General features: G+C 47.1%; 1 protein-coding gene across 1 annotated transcript; it reads right to left on the reverse strand.

Moving 5' to 3' along the window:
* Positions 1–201: 201 nt before the first annotated feature.
* Positions 202–18,588, reverse strand: LOC129705032 (sorting nexin-20-like). The gene is made up of 4 exons (XM_055648412.1): positions 18,317–18,588; positions 13,782–13,977; positions 9,640–9,791; positions 202–2,216 (listed from the first exon to the last, which is right to left on the reverse strand). Exons 2-4 carry the CDS (start codon positions 13,963–13,965, stop codon positions 1,539–1,541), a joined length of 1,014 nt encoding a protein of 337 aa, XP_055504387.1. The 5' UTR covers positions 13,966–13,977; positions 18,317–18,588; the 3' UTR covers positions 202–1,538.
* Positions 18,589–19,948: the final 1,360 nt, after the last annotated feature.

Genomic DNA, 19,948 nt, shown 5'->3' on the forward strand with positions numbered 1-19,948 from the left:
TGCGCTAGAGGCAGGAAACATGTTCCTGATATTGGGGGAGTCCAGAACCAGAGGACACTGTTTAAGAATAAGTAAGCCATTTAGAACCATGGTAAATGGTAGGGAATTGAAGAATACAGTTGAACAGAGGGATCTGCGTATAACCGTGCATAGTTCCTTGAAGGTGGAATCTCATATAGATAGGGTGGTAAAGAAAGCTTTTATAAATCAGAGCATTGAGTATAGAAGCTGGGATGTAATGTTAAAATTTTACAAGGCATTGGTGAGACCAAATCTGGAGTATGGTATACAATTTTGGTCGCCCAATTATAGGAAGGATGTCAACAAAATAGAGAGAGTACAGAGGAGATTTACTAGAATGTTGCCTGGGTTTCAACAACGAAGTTACAGAGAAAGGTTGAATAAGTTAGGTCTTTATTCTCTGGAGCGCAGAAGGTTAAGGGGGGACTTGATAGAGGTCTTTAAAATGATGAGAGGGATAGACAGAGTTGATGTGGATCAGCTTTTCCCTTTGAGAATAGGGAAGATTCAAACAAGAGGACATGACTTCAGAATTAAGGGACCGAAGTTTAGGGGTAACATGAGGGGGAACTTCTCTACTCAGAGAGTGGTAGCGGTGTGGAATGAGCTTCCAGTGGAAGTGGTGGAGGCAGGTTCATTGGTATCATTTAAAAATAAATTGGATAGGCATATGGATGAGAAGGGAATGGAGGGTTATGGTATGAGTGCAGGCAGGTGGGACTAAGGGAAAAAAAGTTGTTCGGGCACGGACTTGTAGGGCCGAGATGGCCTGTTTCCGGGCTGTAATTGTTATATGGTTATATGGTTAGAACGGAGATGAGACAATCGACAATAGGTGCAGGAGTAGGCCATTCGGCCCTTCGAGCCAGCACCACCATTCAACGTGATCATGTCTGAAGGTAATAAACTATTTGTTGCATTTCTGTGAGCGACCAAGTTGAAATATAAATCACCCCAAAAGTGGCCAAGTTAATGAGACACGGCAGAAATTCCAGCAATAACATTTTTGGCAATTTAACAATCTGGTGAAGATGGATTCTTCAGTCTTAATTAGTTTAGTTTACAGATACAGCGCGGAGACAATTTTTACCAAGCCAATTAGTCTACAGACCTGCACGCCTTTGGAGAGTGGGAGGAAACCGGGCCAAAACCCACGCAGGTCACGGGGAGAACGTACAAATTTCTTACAGGCAGCGCCTGTGGTCAGGATCGAACCCGGGTCCCTGGTGCTGTGAGGCAGCAACTCTACCGCTGCGCCACCGCGCTGATGTGGAACACAATGTGCTGGAGTAACTCAACGGGTCAGGCAGCATCTCTGGAGGACATGGAAAGGTGACGTTTGGGGTCGGGACCCTTCTTCAGTCTGAAAAAGGCTCCGGATCTGAAATCTCGCCCATCCGAGCGAGGAAGGCTTCCAATCCCCGAAACGCCACCTCTCCACGCCCTCCAGAGATGCTGCCTGACCCGCTGAGTTACTCCGACACATTGGGTTCCACGCAGGAGTCCTTGCGTCCCCATCAGCCGTCCTGTATGTATTCCTGCACCACCAGCTCTTTCAGCGACGGCTGGTTGCTTTGGTTTCCGTGGCGCTCCTCCATTTTGATCAGCCTGTCCTGTAAGTGCCGCATGTTCCTCCCCAACTCGTTTCCCAGGGCGACCTGAATCTTCATCAGAGGGTAATAGTACTGATGGCAACTAAAATCGTGCAAGATAAGCCCAGCCTTCTCGCAAAATACATAGGCATCTTCTATATGCCCCAGGTCTCTGCAACACAGTCCAATAGCACTGAGAGTGAGGACCAAGGTAATGTGGCGATGCATACACAGCTTCTCCTGTAAGCTGAACACATTGAGAAGACCCTTCAGAGCCCTGGTGTACTGTCCGCTCCTCAGGCACCCATATCCCTCCTGCACCTCTGGCAGATAGAAAAATTCAATAAACTCATCGGAGAAGCGGATGTCTTTGATTGCGTACAACTGCGCCAGATAGTCCCGGAACGCCAGCTTCCGCTCGGCGATTTTCCCGGGAAGGAAGTTCCCCGCCATGATTTTCTTTGGAAAAGTGATCTCTTCCACCTCTTCTTTAAAGTTCCTCAGGATATTCCTGTGCAGTTTTTCAAAGTCCGAGTATCGCCGTTCAATGTAGGCCTGGTTGCCGTCGTAGGTGCCCGACTTGATCACCACCACCTTGTACATCTGATGAGTGGAAAAGACAACGGCAGACTAGCTTAGGACGACTTCAGAAAATGATTCACAATTCATTCTAACATAATCCCAATGGATATCCCAGCAAATTCAGCACAGGTGAAACAACGTAATTGATAATTAATTTAAACTGAGCATTAATAGCCCATTATCAGTTTATTTGCACTTTATCTGTTTCATGTGTGTATATATTTATACAATGGTATATGGACACACTGATCTGTTCTGTATTCATGCCTACTATGTTCTGTTGTGCTGAAGCAAAGCAAGAATTTCATGTCCTATCAGGGACACATGACAATAAATTCTCTTGAATCTTGTAATAGACAAATAGACAGATGGACTGACAGACGTGTGTAGGAAGGAACTGCTTTTAAACCGAAGATAGAAACATAGAAAATAGGTGCAGGAGTAGGCCATTCGGCGCAAGGCAGGTGCAAAATGCTGGCGTAACTCAGCGGGACAGGCAGCATCTCTGGAGAGAAGGAATGGGTGACGTTTCGGGTCGAGACCCTTCTTCAGGCTAAAAGTCACGATATATAACTCTGTGCAGTTAGTGAGTGTTTACTGAAGCTAAAGTCTTGCTGTCGTTGATCATATGTTCTTTTGAGGCTACTTGGCCCATCGAGCCGATGCTGACACTCGAAGCGATCTCATTTCCCCACTGTATCTCTCTCATAAGCCTTTCACCTGTGCTATTAGTAATTTACCAGAGCCACTTAAATTACCGACCAGCATGTTCTTTGGACGTTGCTGGCCACAGGAGCATGTGGGTGAAGTCTGTGGTGTCATGGAGAGAATGTGCACCCTCAACTTAGACCACACTGGAGATGAACTCGCTGGGGCCATGGGGAAACTCCTGCACCAGTAGGCCATTCAGCCCTTCTAGCCAGCACTGCCATTCAGATTCAGATTCAGATTCAAATTTAATTGTCATTGTCAGTGTACAGTACAGAGACAACGAAATGCATTTAGCATCTCCCTTGAAGAGCGACATAGCAAACGATTTGAATTAAAAAAAAAAAAAATAATAATAAGTGTCCGGGGGGGGGGGGGGGGGGGGGGGGGGGGGGTGATTGGCAGTCACCGAGGTACGTTGTTTAGTAGAGTGACAGCCGCCGGAAAGAAGCTGTTCCTCGACCTGCTGGTTCGGCAACGGAGAGACCTGTAGCGCCTCCCGGATGGTAGGAGGGTAAACAGTCCATGGTTGGGGTGAGAGCAGTCCTTGGCGATGCTGAGCTCCCTCCGCAGACAGCGCTTGCTTTGGACAGACTCAATGGAGGGGAGCGTGGAACCGGTGATGCGTTGGGCAATTTTCACCACCCTCTGCAATGCCTTCCGGTCGGAGACAGAGCAGTTGCCATACCATACTGTGATGCAGTTGGTAAGGATGCTCTCGATGGTGCAGCGGTAGAAGTTCACCAGGATCTGAGGAGACAGATGGACCTTCTTCAGTCTCCTCAGGAAGAAGAGACGCTGATGAGCCTTCTTGATCAGAGTAGAGGTATTGTGGGTCCAAGAGAGGTCATCGGAGATGTTGACTCCCAGGAACCTGAAGCTAGAAACACGTTCCACCTCCGTCCCGTTAATGTGGATGGGGGTGTGCGTGCCGCCTCTGGACTTCCTGAAGTCTACAATGAGCTCCTTGGTCTTCTTGGAGTTAAGGGCCAGGTTGTTGTCAGCGCACCATGCTGCTAAGTGCTGGACCTCCTCCCTGTAGGCCAGCTCATCGTTGTTGCTGATGAGGCCAATCACCGTTGTATCATCTGCATACTTGATGATGGTGTTAGTACCATGTACAGGTGTGCAGTCATAGGTGAAGAGGGAGTAGAGGAGGGGGCTCAGCACACAGCCCTGAGGAACGCCGGTGTTCAGGGTGAGGGTTGAAGAGGTGTGCTTGTCTAACCTCACAGACTGGGGTCTGTTGGTTAGAAAGTCCAGTATCCAGTTGCAGAGGGAGGGGTCGATGCCCAGGTTACCGAGTTTGGTGATCAGTTTTGATGGAATAATGGTGTTGAATGCTGAGCTGTAATCGATGAACAGCATTCTTACATAAGTGTCTCTGTTGTCAAGGTGGGAGAGGGCGGAGTGAAGTGCCGTTGAGATGGCATCCTCCGTACTCCTGTTCTTGCGGTAGGCAAACTGATCATCCAAAATCAGTACCCCGTTCCTGCTTTCCCCCCATATCCCTTGATTCCTTTAGCCCTAATAGCTAAATCTAACTCTCTCTTGAAGACAACTGGTGAATTGGCCTCCACTGCCTTCTGTGGCAGAGAATTCCACAGATTCACAACTCTCTGGGTGAAAAAGTTTTTCCTCATCTCAGTCCTAAATGGCCTACCCCTTATTCTTAAACTGTGGCCCCTGGTTCTGGACTCCCCCGACATCGGGAACTTTCCCCTGCCATCTACCCTGTCTAATCCTCGAAGAATTTTCTATGTTTCTGTAAGATTCCATTCGCTAGACAGATAGTTAGACAGTTAGACAATAAATAGATAACTACGTAGACCAATAAACCAATAAATAGATAGAGAGTTAAATAAATAGATAAATAAACAGATCAATAAATAAATATATGGATAAATGAATAAAAAAGGAAAAAGTAAGCAGAATTGGCTCATCCAGTCTACTCAGCCAATCATTAATGGCTGATCTATCTTTCCCTCTCGACCCCATTCTCCAGCCTTCTCCCCGTAACCTTTGATACCCTTACTTATCTACACAGAGACCCAGGTTCGATCCTGACTACGAGTGCTGTCTTTGCAGAGTCTGCACGTTCTCCCTGTGCTCCCGAAGATGTGCAGGTTTGTAGGTTCATCGATCTTGTGACAACCAGGACAACGTATTTTCTACATAAAAATAATTCAGTGCCTCTACACTCCTGGAAAAACGCAAGTTTTGTTTCTTTGGTTTTTGTTTTCGAAATACTGCGAGGAAACAGTCTCTTCAGCCCATCGAGTCTAGCCGAATGCTATCCCACTTTCTCATCCACCCCCTACACGTTAGAGGCAGGCGCACTGCAAATGCACATCTTTTTTTGATATGGAACCCGAAACGTCACCTATTCATGTTCTCCTGGGACACTGCCTGAGTTACATCAGCACTTTGTGTCAGTTTCTTGAGGATATTTTTTTCCTTTTGCATCATATTCATTAGCATTTGAAACCTAGCTTATTCCCTGAGGTTTGTGTACAGTGCAGAGACACAAAGGAGACAATGCACGGTGGTGCAGCGGTAGAGTTGCTGTCTTACAGCACTTGCAGCTTCGGAGCCCCGGGTTCGATCCCGACTACGGGCGCTGCCTGTACGGAGGTTGTACGTTCTCCCCGTGACCTGCGTGGGTTTTCTCCGAGATCTTCGGTTTCCTCCCACGCTCCAAAGATGTTCAGTTTTGTAGATCAATTGGCTTGGTGTATGTGTAAATTGTCCCTAGTGTGTTTAGTTTAGTTTAGTTTAGTTTGGAGATACAGCGCGGAAACAGGCCATTCGACCCTTCATGTCCGGGCTGACCAACGGTCTCCCGCTCACACTAGATCTATCCTACACACCTGGGCCAATTTGCAGAAGCCAATTAACCCACAAACCTACACGTCGCTGGAATGTGGTAGAAAACCGGAACAGCCGAAGGAAACCCACGCGGTCACAGCGAGAACGTGCAAACGTGTAATGCGTTTGGCCAGCTCACAACCCAGCGGTATGAACATTGATTTCTCTCATTTCAAATAACTCCTGCATTCCTTCCCTCTCCCCCTCCCTTCCCCACCCTCAGCGTTCTACTAGTTTCACTGTTCGCATCCTTGTACCCCTCTCGTTAGCAACTCTTCCACTGCCAACAATGGACCATTATGGACTCCACTCTTCCTGAGGTCATCAGTTGACGGCTCGGATTTGTTCTGGACTTTTCCCACCTCCAGATTATTCTCTGCCCCCCCCCCCCCCCCCCCCACCCCACTTTTATTTTCAGTCTGAAGAAGGGTTACGACCCAAAACATCACCTATTCTTGATTAGTACGGGTGTCAGATGTCATTGGAAGAAGGCAGGAGAATGGTGTTGAGAGAGAGAGAGGGAGAGAGGGGGGGGAAGAGAGAGAGAGAGAGAGAGGGGGGGGGGGGGGGGAGAGAGAGAGAGAGGGGGGGAGAGAGAGAGGGGGGGGGAGAGAGAGAGAGAGAGCAGCCATGATTGAATGACAGTCGACTTGATGGGCCGAATGGCCTAATTCTGCTCCTATCACATGAACTTTTCCTCCAGAGATGCAGCCTGACCTGCTGAGTTACTCCACCATTCTGTGTCTAGCTTCAGCATGGAAACAGGCCCTTTGGGCCATCTATCCCCCTCCTGATTTTACACACAAGACATTACACACAAATGTGTGCCATGAATCAGCGTTTCGATGCTAAACCTGTGAGTTTATGTTTTACCAATTTCCGCAACTGGGGCAAACAATTGCAGTCTAAAATCTGACCTCGTGTTTTGATGTGTCGGGAGGAACTGCAGATGCTGGTTTACACCGAAGAGAGACACAAAATGCTGGAGTAACTCAGCGGGACAGGCATCGTCACTGGAGAAAAGGAATGGGTGACGTTTCGGGTCGGAACCTTTCTTCAGACTTCCTGATTGAAGAAGCACTCGACCCCGAAACGTCAACCCGTTCCTTCTCTCTAGAGATGCTGCCTGTCCCGCTGAGTTACTCCAGCTTTTTGTGTCGAACTTCCTCATTGACTTCCTCATTTTCGAGTTGGCATCAGACTAAATGCAGCATGTGCACTTCAACACAAGCCAACTCTAAATGCCAATATCAGGTTCCCCACCACAGTACTTCACACGAGAGTGAAACTCTGAAACTAGGCAGCGTTTCCTGGGCGGGGATTGTCAGCTTCTATCATCGTTATGAGTGAAAATCCCACGTTCGCCGGTGGTGAATCTAACCAGGTCCCCGTAACCCCTGATGATATCATGTGCCAATGTGTGTAACAAGACAGAACTGTCTTGGGGCTTTCCATCTGCTCCACAGTCTACATCTGCATGTTCTTATTCCGTTTTGATCATGAATCACCAGACTGATTCCTGGGATGTCAGGACTGTCTTATGAAGAAAGACTGGATAGACTTGGTTTATACTCTCTAGAATTTAGGAGATTGAGAGGGGATCTTATAGAAACTTACAAAATTCTTAAGGGGTTGGACAGGCTAGATGCAGGAAGATTATTCCCGATGTTGGGGAAGTCCAGGACAAGGGGTCACAGCTTAAGGATAAGGGGGAAATCCTTTAAAACCGAGATGAGAAGAACTTTTTTCACGCAGAGAGTGGTGAATCTCTGGAACTCTCTGCCACAGAGGGGTAGTTGAGGCCAGTTCATTGGCTATATTTAAGAGGGAGTTAGATGTGGCCCTTGTGGCTAAGGGGATCAGGGGGGTATGGAGAGAAGGCAGGTACGGGATACTGAGTTGGATGATCAGCCATGATCATATTGAATGGCGGTGCAGGCTCGAAGGGCCGAATGGCCTACTCCTGCACCTAATTTCTATGTTTCTATGAACTTACACACTCAATTCCTTCCTACAGCCACACGGCTATTAAACCCACAACCTCCAAATAAGCTCCAAACTACATAGACTTGGGGGCACACACACATGTATCTATATAAACTAGACTGAGTGGGACCCGTTGGGTCTCATGTTCACACGGAAGGGCTGGTCCCCTAACGCAATATTCCACCTCTCCACCAATTCCAATATTGGTGGGGAGGTGGGGTGAGGAGGCTTTCTGGAGCGCTGGTATGGGTGTTGTGGGCTGAAGGGACTGGTTTCCAGAGGGCTAGTATGAATATTGTGGGTCAAATGGATTCTTGGGGTGGCAGCTCAGTCACTCAAGCCTGATGTGCAGGCAGCTCACTCACGGCTGGTGGGCTGGCAGTTGTCACACCGCTGGAGTGGAAGGGAGATAACATAGAACTCTTGTGAACGGGTGACCAATGATCGGCATGGCCTCGGTGGGCTGAATGGCCAGTTTCTTTGGACACTTTCATTTGGATTTGAGGAATGCAAATGCACAACATCTTGTGCAGTAGCCCTTGTTAGACTTCTCCTTTCGCCCAAATCTCCAGCAAGTTTTACTAAACTTCCAGTAAACAAGGCTTTCAATAATTCACACAGTATCACATCTCCTGAAATTATCATGTTCCTCTTTCTGCTGCTATAGTTAATGCTTGAAGGTTTATTGCATGTAACCCATTTCCCTTATTAATGGGGGAAGTGGTAGCACAGTAGTACTATACCAATTGAAATACATTTCCAGTGAAATTAGTTTGAAATAGATCTAATCGCAGCAATTTTTAGAGAAAAAAGTGAGACATTATGCTTTCATGGGTCATTTTCAGTGTCAGAAGAACTAGGTGATTCCATGTGAAATACAAGTACCTTCATCACTTTCTAATTTAAAAAAAAATGTTTAGTTTAGTTTAGAGATAGAGCAGCGCATCATGCCCGCACCCACCAGCGATTCCTGCACACTAACTCTACCCCACACACACTATGGACAATTTACGTTTACACCAAGCCAGTTCACCTACAAACCTGTACCTCTTTGGAGTGTAGGAGGAGACCGAAAATCTCGGAGAAAACCCACGCAGGTCACGGGGAGAACGTGCAGTACAGACAGCGCCCGTGGTCAGGAGCGATCCTGGGTCCCCGGCGCTGCAACGCTGAAGGCAGCGACTCTACCGCTGCGGCACCATGCTGTGTCGCCTTTTTTTGGATAAACGCATTTCATGCAATAATCTGATCAATAAGCATTATGCCCTGGGAAATAATTGATTTTGAAAGGACATTTGAAGAAATGAACTTTTACTTATTTTCAAGAATATTCCAAGTATTAATGACATCTGCACGGAGTTTGCACGTTCTCCCTGTGACAGTGTGGGCTTTCTCCGGGCACTCCGGTTTCCGCCCACACGCCAAAGACGTGCGTGCGGGTTTGTAGGTTAATTGACTTCCGTAAAATGGCCCCCGGAGCATAGGACGGAACTAGTGTACGGGTGATCGCTTGTTGGCGTGGACTCGGTGGGCGGAAACCTGCATGTCTTTGGAGTGCGGGAGGAAACCAGAGCACCCAGAGGAAACCCACGTGGTCACGGGGAGAATGTACAAACTCCGTACAGACAGCACCCGTAGTCGGGATCGAACCCGCGTCTCTGGCGCTGTGAGGCAGCAACTCTACCGCTGTGTCACCGTGCCGCCCAGGATTGTACCCAGGTCTCTGGTGCTGCACCACTGTGCTGCCCTTTAAGTAGAATATACTAATTGTCTGAGGTTTGAGGAGACAATTGCTAAATTCCTGAGATGTTGGTGTGATGACTCCTAGGACATTGTCTACTGTACACACAAGAGGCCTCTAGTCTGTTGGGGCCAAACTCACCACATATCTGGAGCACTGCTCATTCACAGTTCTGGTCTCTGGTATCTCGAAGAGCAGGCGGATGGGTTTCACCTTCTTGTTCATGGTGTTCCAGTACTGAAACAGCTGCTTGGTGGTCAGCAGAGCTTCCGGCAGAGCCCTGCCGCACAGCGCTGAGAGGAGCAAAGAGAAAATTAGTTCAACTTTAGCCCAGAAAACAACACCAAGTGCTGGAGTAAATCAGCGGGTCAAGCAACATCTCTGGAGAAAAAATGATATCATGTCTGGAGTAACTCAATGGGTCAGGCAGCAGCTCTAGAGAGAGAATGACACAAAGTGCTGGAGTAACTCAGTGGGTCAGGCAGCATCTCTGGAGAAAAAATGATATCATGTCTGGAGTAACTCAGCATGTCTGGAGTACATGGGTAGGATGCGTTGGATCGAGACCCTTCTTCCAACTTGTAACAAGTAACGTTGTGTATTTTGGAATTATTCTCTGGAACTGGAACAGAGGAGCATTTTGCAGCACTTTTTACAATGCTGTTAAACCATATTCCATTACTCCAGACTAGCATTTTTCTCTATGCACTGCCTGTTATACCTGTGTATGGCTTGGTTGTACTCTCGTATAGAATGATCTGTTATTATGGGATAGCGCCCAAACAAAAGCTTCTCATCATCTCGATAAACTTGCCAACAGGGGCGGCACATCGGTAGAGTTGCTGCCTCACAGCGCCAGAGGCCCGTGTTCGATCCCGACTACGGGCGCTGTCTGTACGGAGTTTGTACGTTCTCCCCATGACCTGCGTGGGTTTTCTCCGCATTCTTCTGTTTTCTCCCACACTCCAAGGACGTACAGGTCTGTAGGTCAATTGGCTTGGTGTCATTGTAAAATTGTCCCTAGTGTGTGTAGCGTGGGGTTAATGTGTGGGGATCGCTGGTCGGTGTGGACATGGTGGGCCGGCGGGCCCGTTTCCTTGCTGTATCTCTAAACTAAACTAAACTTAACTATAAACTGATACTAACCACCTCAACTTTGTACCTCTATGTCTAGTCCTCTTCAGATGCTGCCTGACCCACTGAATTCTCCAGCATTTTGACATTTTGCGTCTATCTTCAGTTTAAACCAGCATCTACAGTTCTTTGGTGGCACAAGGGCAGGATAAAGGATGGCAGGTGATAGGTGCATATTTTAAGTCGTGTTAGGAAGGAACTGCAGATGCTGGTTTACACCGAAGATAAACACAAAAGGCTGGAGTAACTCAGCGGGTCAGGCAGCATCTTATGACAAATGGAATAAGTCACAGGTTTTGGGTCGGGACCCTTCTTCAGACTCACCCTTCTCTTCTGAGATGATTCAAGAGAGTTTATTGTCATGTGTCCCTGATAGGAGAATGAAATTCTTTCTTTGCTTCAGCACAACAGAACATAGTCGGCATGACTACAGAACAGATCAGTGTGTCCATATACCATTATATAAATATATACACACATGAATGAATAAAACAAATAAAGTGCAAATAAGCAGATAATGGGTTATTAATGTTCAAAATTTTGTCCAAGCCAAGTTTAATAGCCTGATGGCTGTGGGGAAGTAGCTATTCCTGAACCTGGACGTTGCAGTCTTCAGGCTCCAGTACCTTCCACCTGAAGGTAGCAGGGAGATGAGTGTGTGGCCAGGATGGTGTGGGTCTTTGATGATACTGCCAGCCTTTTTGAGGCAGCGACTGCGATAGATCCCCTCGATGGAAGGAAGGTCAGAGCCGATGATGGACTGGGCAGTGTTTACTACTTCTTGTAGTCTTTTCCTCTCCAGGGCGCTCAAGTTGCCGAACCAAGCCACGATGCAACCGGTCACCGGTCAACTACTGTGCACCTGTAGAAGTTAGAGAGATGCTGCCTGACCCGCTGAGTTACACAGCCTTTTGTGCCTCACTTTGGTATACATCAGCATATGCAGTTCCTTCCAGCACAGGTAATCGGTGGAGGCAGGTGAGGAATGTTTTTACGACAAAATGGTTGGTCAAAGGTCAGATATAAAAACCAGAAGGCGTGAGACAAAGGATTAAAGAGTTGCGAATAGTGAGGCGGGTGGAAGGAATGTCGGGGGAAGGGGAAGGGGAGGGCGAGCGGTGTATTGGCTCATCGGAAAAACAAATACCTTGCAGCATTTTACTTCTCATTTAGATTCAATGAATCCAGGAAATCACCTGCAAGATTATTCCCAGAATGGGAAAATCCCTTTTTTCGCCGCAGGTTGTAAAAAACTGAATACTAGGAGGCAAAGCTTTAAGGTGAGAGGGGCAAAGATTAAAGGAGATGTGGGGGCAGGTTTTTCTACACAGAGTGCGGTGGGTGCCTGGAACGCGCTGCCAGGGGTGGTGGTGGAGGCCGATACGATAGTGGCGTTTAAGAGACGTTTGGATAGGCACATGGATATGCAGGGAGATGAATTATGTGGAGACAGCTGAGAGTTGGTCTGGGCATCATGTCCGGCATGGACATTGTGGACCGAAGGGGCTGTTCTTGTGGTGTGCCGTTCCGTATTCTAGTATTCCAATTCTTCTGATGGTGTTAAAACATGGGCCGAATGGCTGACTTCTGCTCCCGTTTGTTATGTATTATCGACATTTTGCGAACAAAATCCCTTGAACTTCTTACAACGGTCGATATTTCAGCAGTGGGGAGGGCATGTGGACTTCTCAGTTTGAACCCGGGTCCCTGGAGCTGTGAGGCGGGAACTCTACCAGCTGTGCCACTGTGCTGCCCTAAGTGATTTACTAGGCCGAAGCCTGACTTGAGCCCGGTTCCGGGAGCCGGGTTCAATCCTGACCTCGGTTGCTGTCTGTGCGGAGTTGTCCCCTTCCCCCAGTGACCTCGTGGGTTTCCTCCGGGTGCTCAGGCTTCCTCCCACGTCCAAAAGACGTGCGGGTTTTGTAGATCAATTGGCCTCTGTACAAATTGCCCCTGGTGTGTATTGTAGGGAGCGGATGTGAATGAGGGATGATGTAGAACGAGTGTGAACGGGTGATCGTTTATATCAACGGGTCGATGGTTGAAAGGGTCAAGAGCTTCAAATTCCTGGGCGTGCACATCTCTGAAGATCTTTCCTCGTCCGAGAACACTGATGCAATCATAAAGAAAGCTCATCAGCGACTCTACTTCCTGAGAAGATTACGGAGAGTCGGTTTGTCCAGGAAGACTCTCTCTAACTTCTACAGGTGCACAGTAGAGAGCATGCTGACCGGTTGCATCGTGGCTTGGTTCGGCAACTTGAGCACCCAGGATCGTAAAAGACAACAAAAAGTAGTAAACACTGCCCAGTCCATCATCGGCTCTGACCTCCCTACCATCGAGGGGATCTATCGCAGTCGTTGCCTCAAAAAGGCTGGCAGCATCATCAAGGACCCACACCATCCTGGCCACACACTCATCTCCCCGCTACCTTCAGGTAGAAGGTACAGGAGCCTGAAGACTGCAAAGTCCAGGTTCAGGAATAGCTACTTCCCCACAGCCAACAGGCGATTAAACTCATCTCAAAACTCTGAACATTGATAGCCCATTATCTGCTTATTTGCACTTTATCTGTTTTATTCATTCATGTGTGTATATATTTATAGAATGGTATATGGACACACTGATCTGTTCTGTATTCATGCCTACTATGTTCTTTTGTGCTGAAGCAAAGCAAGAATTTCATTGTTCTATCTGGGACACATGACAATAAACTCTCTTGAATCTTGATGGTCAGTCTGGACCCGGTGGGCTGAAGGGCCTGTTTCCATTCCGTATCTCTACAACTAAAAACTAAAATGACAGATAGACACAAAGTGCTGGAATAACTCAGCAGATCGGGCAGCATCTCTAGAGAACCAACGTTTCTTGTCGGGACCCTTCTTCAGACTGATTGTTCTGACTTGTGTCTGCGGAAGGATCCTGACCCAAAACCTCACCAATCCATGTTCTCTGGAGATGCTGCCTGACCCACTGAGTTACTCCAGCACTTTGTGTCTTTCTTTGGTATAAACCAGCAGCTGCAGTTCCTTTTTTTGTTAAACTAAAAGTAAAGTTGGAATGCTCTCCGATTTTGCAATATCTTTATAATACAATTTAGTATTAAATTTGACAGTGGACGTATCCTCCATTACGTTCCGTCATCCCACCTTTTGGATTGGCTTGGTTTTGTGATGGGATTCCATCCATTGGGTGACATCCCTGACCTCGGATACCTGAGCTTCCCGTCTCCGGAACAGACTCACCCTCGTTCCCACAGGATGCGGCAGGTTGATCATCGCTCATTGATAAACGTTGTAGTCTGTTGGTCTGATCATTGTCGCCATCTTCCATTGCTATGACAACCTGCAAGTGAAAGCAGAATTGGATTTCACGCTGAGATATTACAGTAGTCGGTCGATTGAATGGAAGGGAGACAAGATGGTGCCCAAGCCGGGCGCCTTACAAATTAACATTTAGCCAGAGATGCTGCCTGACCCGCTGAGTTCCTCCAGCATTGTGTATCTATATAAAACCATATAACAATTACAGGACGGAAACAGGCCATCTCCGCCCTACAAGTCCGTGCCGAACAACTTTTTTTCTCTTAGTCCCACCTGCCTGCACTCATACCATAACCCTCCATTCCCTTCTCATCCATATGCCTATCCAATTTATTTTTAAATGATACCAATGAACCTGCCTCCACCACTTCCACTGGAAGCTCATTCCACACCGCTACCACTCTCTGAGTAAAGATGTTCCCCCTCATGTTACCCCTAAACTTCTGTCCCTTAATTCTGAAGTTATGTCCTCTTGTTTGAATCTTCCCTATTCTCAAAGGGAAAAGCTTGTCCACATCAACTCTGTCTATCCCTCTCATCATTTTAAAGACCTCTATCAAGTCCCCCCTTAACTTTCTGCGCTCCAGAGAATAAAGACCTAACTTATTCAACCTTTCTCTGTAACTTAGTTGTTGAAACCCAGGCAACATTCTAGTAAATCTCCTCTGTACTCTCTACCTTCTACCTTCTACCTTCGGTTTGATCAGTTCCTTCCTACACATTACAAACGTCTAATGGCTGTTGGTGGACACAAAATGCTGGAGTAACTCAGCGGGTGGGGCAGCATCTATGGAGAGAAGGAATGGGTGGAGAAGAGTCTGAAGAAAAGGGTCTCCACACGAAATGTCGCCCATTCCTTCTCTCCAGAGATGCTGCCTGACCCGCTGAGTTACTCCAGCATTTTGTGTCTACCTTCGATTTAAACCAGCATCTGTTGTTCTTTCTTACACATTTAATGGCTGTTATATAGTTTGGAGATACAGCGCAGAATTGGGCCCTTTCGGCCCACCGAGTCCACACCGACCATCGATCACACCGTCCACGACACACCCCAGGGACAATTTACAGAAGACAATTAACCTACAAGCCTGTACGTCTTTGGGATGAGGGAGGAAACTGGAGCACCTAGAGAAAACGCACGCAGGTCACGGGGAGAATGTACAAACTCCGTACGGGCAGCACCCGTAGTCGGGATCGAACCCGGGTCTCTACCGCTGCGCCACCGAGCCGCCAGGGGATGGGGGAGGGGGACGTGGAAGGGGAGAAATGGGTGTTAATTTGACCTTGGAAATGTTAACAAAACTGGGCTTATATTCACTGGAATTTAGAAGAATGAGAGGGATTCTTATTGAAACATATAAAATTCTTAAGGGATTGGACAGGCTAGATGCAGGAAAAATGTTCCCCATGTTGGGGGAGTCCATAACTAGGGGTCACACTTTAAGAATAATATGTGGGCCATTTAGGACTGAGATGAGGAACAACTTTTTCACCCAGAGAGTTGTGAATCTGTGTAATTCTCTGCCACAGAAGGCAGTGGAGGCCAGTTCACTGAATGTATTCAAGAGAGAGTTAGATTTAGCTCTTAGGGCTAGGAATCAAGGGATACGGGGAGAAAGCAGGAACGGGGTACTGATTTTGGATGATCAGCCATGATCATATTGAATGGCGTTGCTAGCTCGAAGGACCGAATAGCCTACTCCTGCATATATTTTAGAAACATTGAAATACAGAAACATAAAAAATAGGTTCAGGAGGCGTCCATTTTGCCCTTCGAGCCAGCACCACCATTCATTCTGATCATGGCTGATCGTCCCCAATCAATAACCCATGCCTGTCTTCTCCCCACATCCCTTGATTCCACTAGCCCCTAGAGCTCTATCTAACTCTCTCTTAAATCCACACAGTGATTTGGCCTCCACTGACCTCTGTGGCGGGGAATTCCACAAATTCACAACTCTCTGGGTGAAAAAGTTTTTGCAGCACTCCACTCGCCACTGCCTGCCATTCTGAAAAGGACCCGTTCACTCCTACTCTTTGCTTCCTGTCTGCCAACCAATTTTCTATCCACGTCAACACACTAACCCCAATACCATGTGCTCAAATTTTAGTCACCAGTCTCACATGCGGGACCTTATCAAAGGCTTTCTGAAAGTCTAGATACACTACATCCACTGGCTCCCCTTCATCCATTTTACTTGTCACATCCTCAAAAAATTCCAGAAGATTAGTCAAACGTGATTTTCCTTTCATAATATGTTGATAATAAACTTGAAACCTAAAGCCAGAAAAACAAATTTGCCTGCCAGCCACGTGTACGTGAAGACGTTTTAAAATGTGAAGTGAATCTGCTAAATATAAACATGATACTTATCAGGGAGAACTCATCTGTGACCACAGGTGGGAGGGGGTGGACATATCCAGATGTTGCATGTTGGAAGTACACATGTGGCAGCACGGTGGCGCAGCGGTAGAGCTGCTGCCTTACAGCACCGGAGACCCGGGTTCAATCCTGACTACGGTTACTATTTGTAGGGAGTTTGTACATTCTCCCCGTGACCTGCGTGGGTTTTCCTCCGGGTGTTCCGGTTTCCCCCAAAGACGTGCGGGCTTGTCCCGTCAACGAACGTGCCTGTTCTTGTGCTGTACTGTTCTCTGTCTACAATACCCTTGGCAAGGCCAGCAGCATCATCAAGGACCAGTCGCACCCCGGCCACTCCCTCTTCTCCCCTCTCCCGTCAGGCAAGAGGTACAGAAGTGTGAAAACGAACACCTCCAGATTCAGGGACAGTTTCTTCCCAGCTGTTATCAGGCAACTGAACCGTCCTCTCTTCAGCTAGAGTACGTTCCTCATAAGTCCATGAGTGATAGGAGCAGAAGCCATAAGTGATAGGAGCCATTCGGCCCATCAGGTCTGCTCTGTAATCCTATCACCAACTAGAGAGCAGTCCTGACCTTCCCATCTACCTCATTGGAGCCCCTCGGACTATCTTTAATCGGAATTTAAACGTTATTCCCTTTATCCTGTATCTGTACACTGTGGACAGCTCGATTGTAATTGTGTATTGTCTTCCTGCTGACATGTTAGCAAGGAACAAAATCACTTTTCACTGTACCTCGGTACACGTGACAACAAACTAAACTAATTATGTAATTGAGAAACATTTCTGCAGTTATTCCGGTTGTAATAAAGAGACTGGTTTTTTTGAACGTTTTTTTAAAAAAGGCTCAGTTTATGCAAAGTACAAATGTAAATTATTTTTCCTTCATTTTCTGCAAAGTAGTTATTTCTAATCATGATACAAATTACGATTATAATTATGAAATTAATAGACAATAGGTGCAGGAATATGCCGTGTACCGTGACCTGCCTGGGTTTTCTCTGAGGTCTTCGGTTTCTCCCCACAGTCCAAAGACGTACAGGTTTGTGTAGGTTAATTGGCTTGTTGTAAATAAAAATTGTCCATTGATCCGAGTGTGTGTAGGATAGTGTTAATGTGCCCGAATCGCTGTTCGGTGCGGACTCGGTGGATCGAAGGGCCTGTTTCCACGCTGTATCTCTCAACTAAACTAAACTAAACTAAACTAAACCAAACAACTATGGAATTCTTTGCCACAGAAGGCCTTTGAGGCCAAGTCAGTGGATATTTTTAGGGCAGAGATAGGTAGATAGACAATAGGTGCAGGAGTAGGCCATTTGGCCCTTCGAGCCAGCACTGCCATTGAATGTGATCATGGCTGATCATCCCCAATCAGTACCCCGTTCCTGCCTTCTCCCCATATCCCCTGACTCGGCTATTTTTAAGAGCCCTATCTAGCTCTCTCTTGAAAGCATCCAGAGAACAGAGGCAGAGAGTTCCACAGACTCACCACTCTCCGTAAGAAAAAGATTCTTGATTAGTACGGGTGTCGGGGTTATGGGGGAGAAGGCAGGAGAATGGGGTTAGGAGGTAGATGTAGTTCAGCTATGATTGAATGGAGTAGTAGACTTGATGGGCCGAATGGCCTAATTCTGCTCCTATCACTTATGTCCTTAAACGAAACTAAAAGGAACTTGCTGAGCTCCAGATATCTGATCACAGCCGTAAAACGGAGTCATCTCTCGACAGCACAAACCCCTGGGTCTTTCCCACCTACGTCAAAATTTGATCGTTCAGTAACATTTCCGCAAAAATACAATTACCCAACCAAAATACGTGACCGAACAATTTAAAAAATGCCCATGAGAAATGGGTTGAAAGTCTGTACTTGTTAAACAATGAGAAAGTCATAGACAGTTCAAAGTCTGAATTATGTCATTACAAAATACAATCATAGCGATCTCACCATAGAACGCGCTGGATCTAAAGCAATAAACTGACCTTCAATCCCCTCCTGGAACTGAAACATCAAAACACAGTCTTGCTCTTGGCAACTATTGTGATCTTGGGACTTGGATGTGGAGACGCGAGGTCTAATTTGCACAATGGACACACGTTTCCGTGGGTACTCGCCCTTAAAGACTGTGTTTCCGATGTTGGAGGAAATACAATAATAGTGCCCAGTTAGATCACACAAAGGAGGAGTCTATGCAGAGTAAAAAGTGTTCTGCAGCTCTTCTTTTAAAGAGCCACTCTCGTTGTTCAAAATGTTTGCAAACTGTGTTATTTTTATGTGTAGGAAGGAACTGCAGATGCTGGTTTGTACCGAAGTTGGACACAAAACGCTGGGGTAACTCTGCGGGACAGGCGGCATCTATGGGGAGAAGGAATGAATGGGTGACGTCTTGGGTCGAGACCCTTCTTCAGACTGATGAAGGGTCTCGACCAGAAACGTCACCCATTCCTTCTCTCCAGAGATGCTGTCTGTCAATATACAATAGACAATAGGTGCAGGAGTAGGCCATTCGACCCTTCGAGCCAGCACCGCCATTCAATGTGATCATGGCTGATCATCCCCAATCAGTACCCCGTTCCTGCCTTCTCCCATATCCTCTGACTCCGCTATTTTTAAGAGCCCTATCTAGCTCTCTCTTGAAAGCATCCAGAGAACCCGCCTCCACCGCCCTCTGAGGCAGAGAATTCCACAGACTCGCCACTCTCTGTGAAAAAAAGTGTTTCCTCATCTCCGTTCTAAATGGTTTACTCCTTATTCTTAAACTGTGGCCCTTAGTTCTGGACTCACCCAACATCGGGAACATGTTTCCTGCCTCTAGCGTGTCCAAGCCCTCAATAATCTTTTAGTTTAGAGATATAACATGGAAACAGGCCCTTCGGCCCATCGAGTTGAAGCAGACCATCGATCACCCCGTTCACTTCAGTTCTATGCTATCCCATTTTCACATCCACACGAGGGGCAATTTACAGAGGGGCCAATCAACATACCAACATGCACGTATTTGGGGTGTGGGAGGAAACCGGAGCACCCGGAGGAAACCCACGTGTAGACAGGGAGAACGTGCAAACTCCACACAGACAGCACCCGAGGTCAGGATCACACTGGGGTCTCTGGCGCCGTGAGGAAGCAGCCCTACCCGCTGCGCCACTGTGCCATCCTTTGGACTAAATAAATTCAATTGCTTTTCATATCTGCGACATCATTTATTTAAGGGGCAAAATAATGAGAGCACTTTATTCATAAGTTCTAGGAGCAGAATTAGGCCATTCGGCCCATCAAACATAGAACATAGAAACATAGAAATTAGGTGCAGGAGTAGGCCATTCGGCCCTTCGAGCCTGCACCGCCATTCAATATGATCATGGCCGATCATCCAACTCAGTATCCCGTACCTGCCTTCTCTCCATACCCCCTGATCCCCTTAGCCACAAGGGCCACATCTAACTCCCTCTTAAATATAGCAAGTCTACTCCACCATTCAACAGTGGCTGATTTATCTTTCCCTCTCAACCCCATTCTCCTGCCTTCTCCCCACCACCCCTGATGCCAATACTAATCAGAATGGGGTTGGGGGGGGGGAGAGATAGATCAGCCATGATTGAATGGCGGAGTGGACT

This window comes from Leucoraja erinacea, chromosome 17 (genome assembly GCF_028641065.1).
Source record: "Leucoraja erinacea ecotype New England chromosome 17, Leri_hhj_1, whole genome shotgun sequence".
NCBI lineage: Eukaryota > Metazoa > Chordata > Chondrichthyes > Rajiformes > Rajidae > Leucoraja > Leucoraja erinaceus.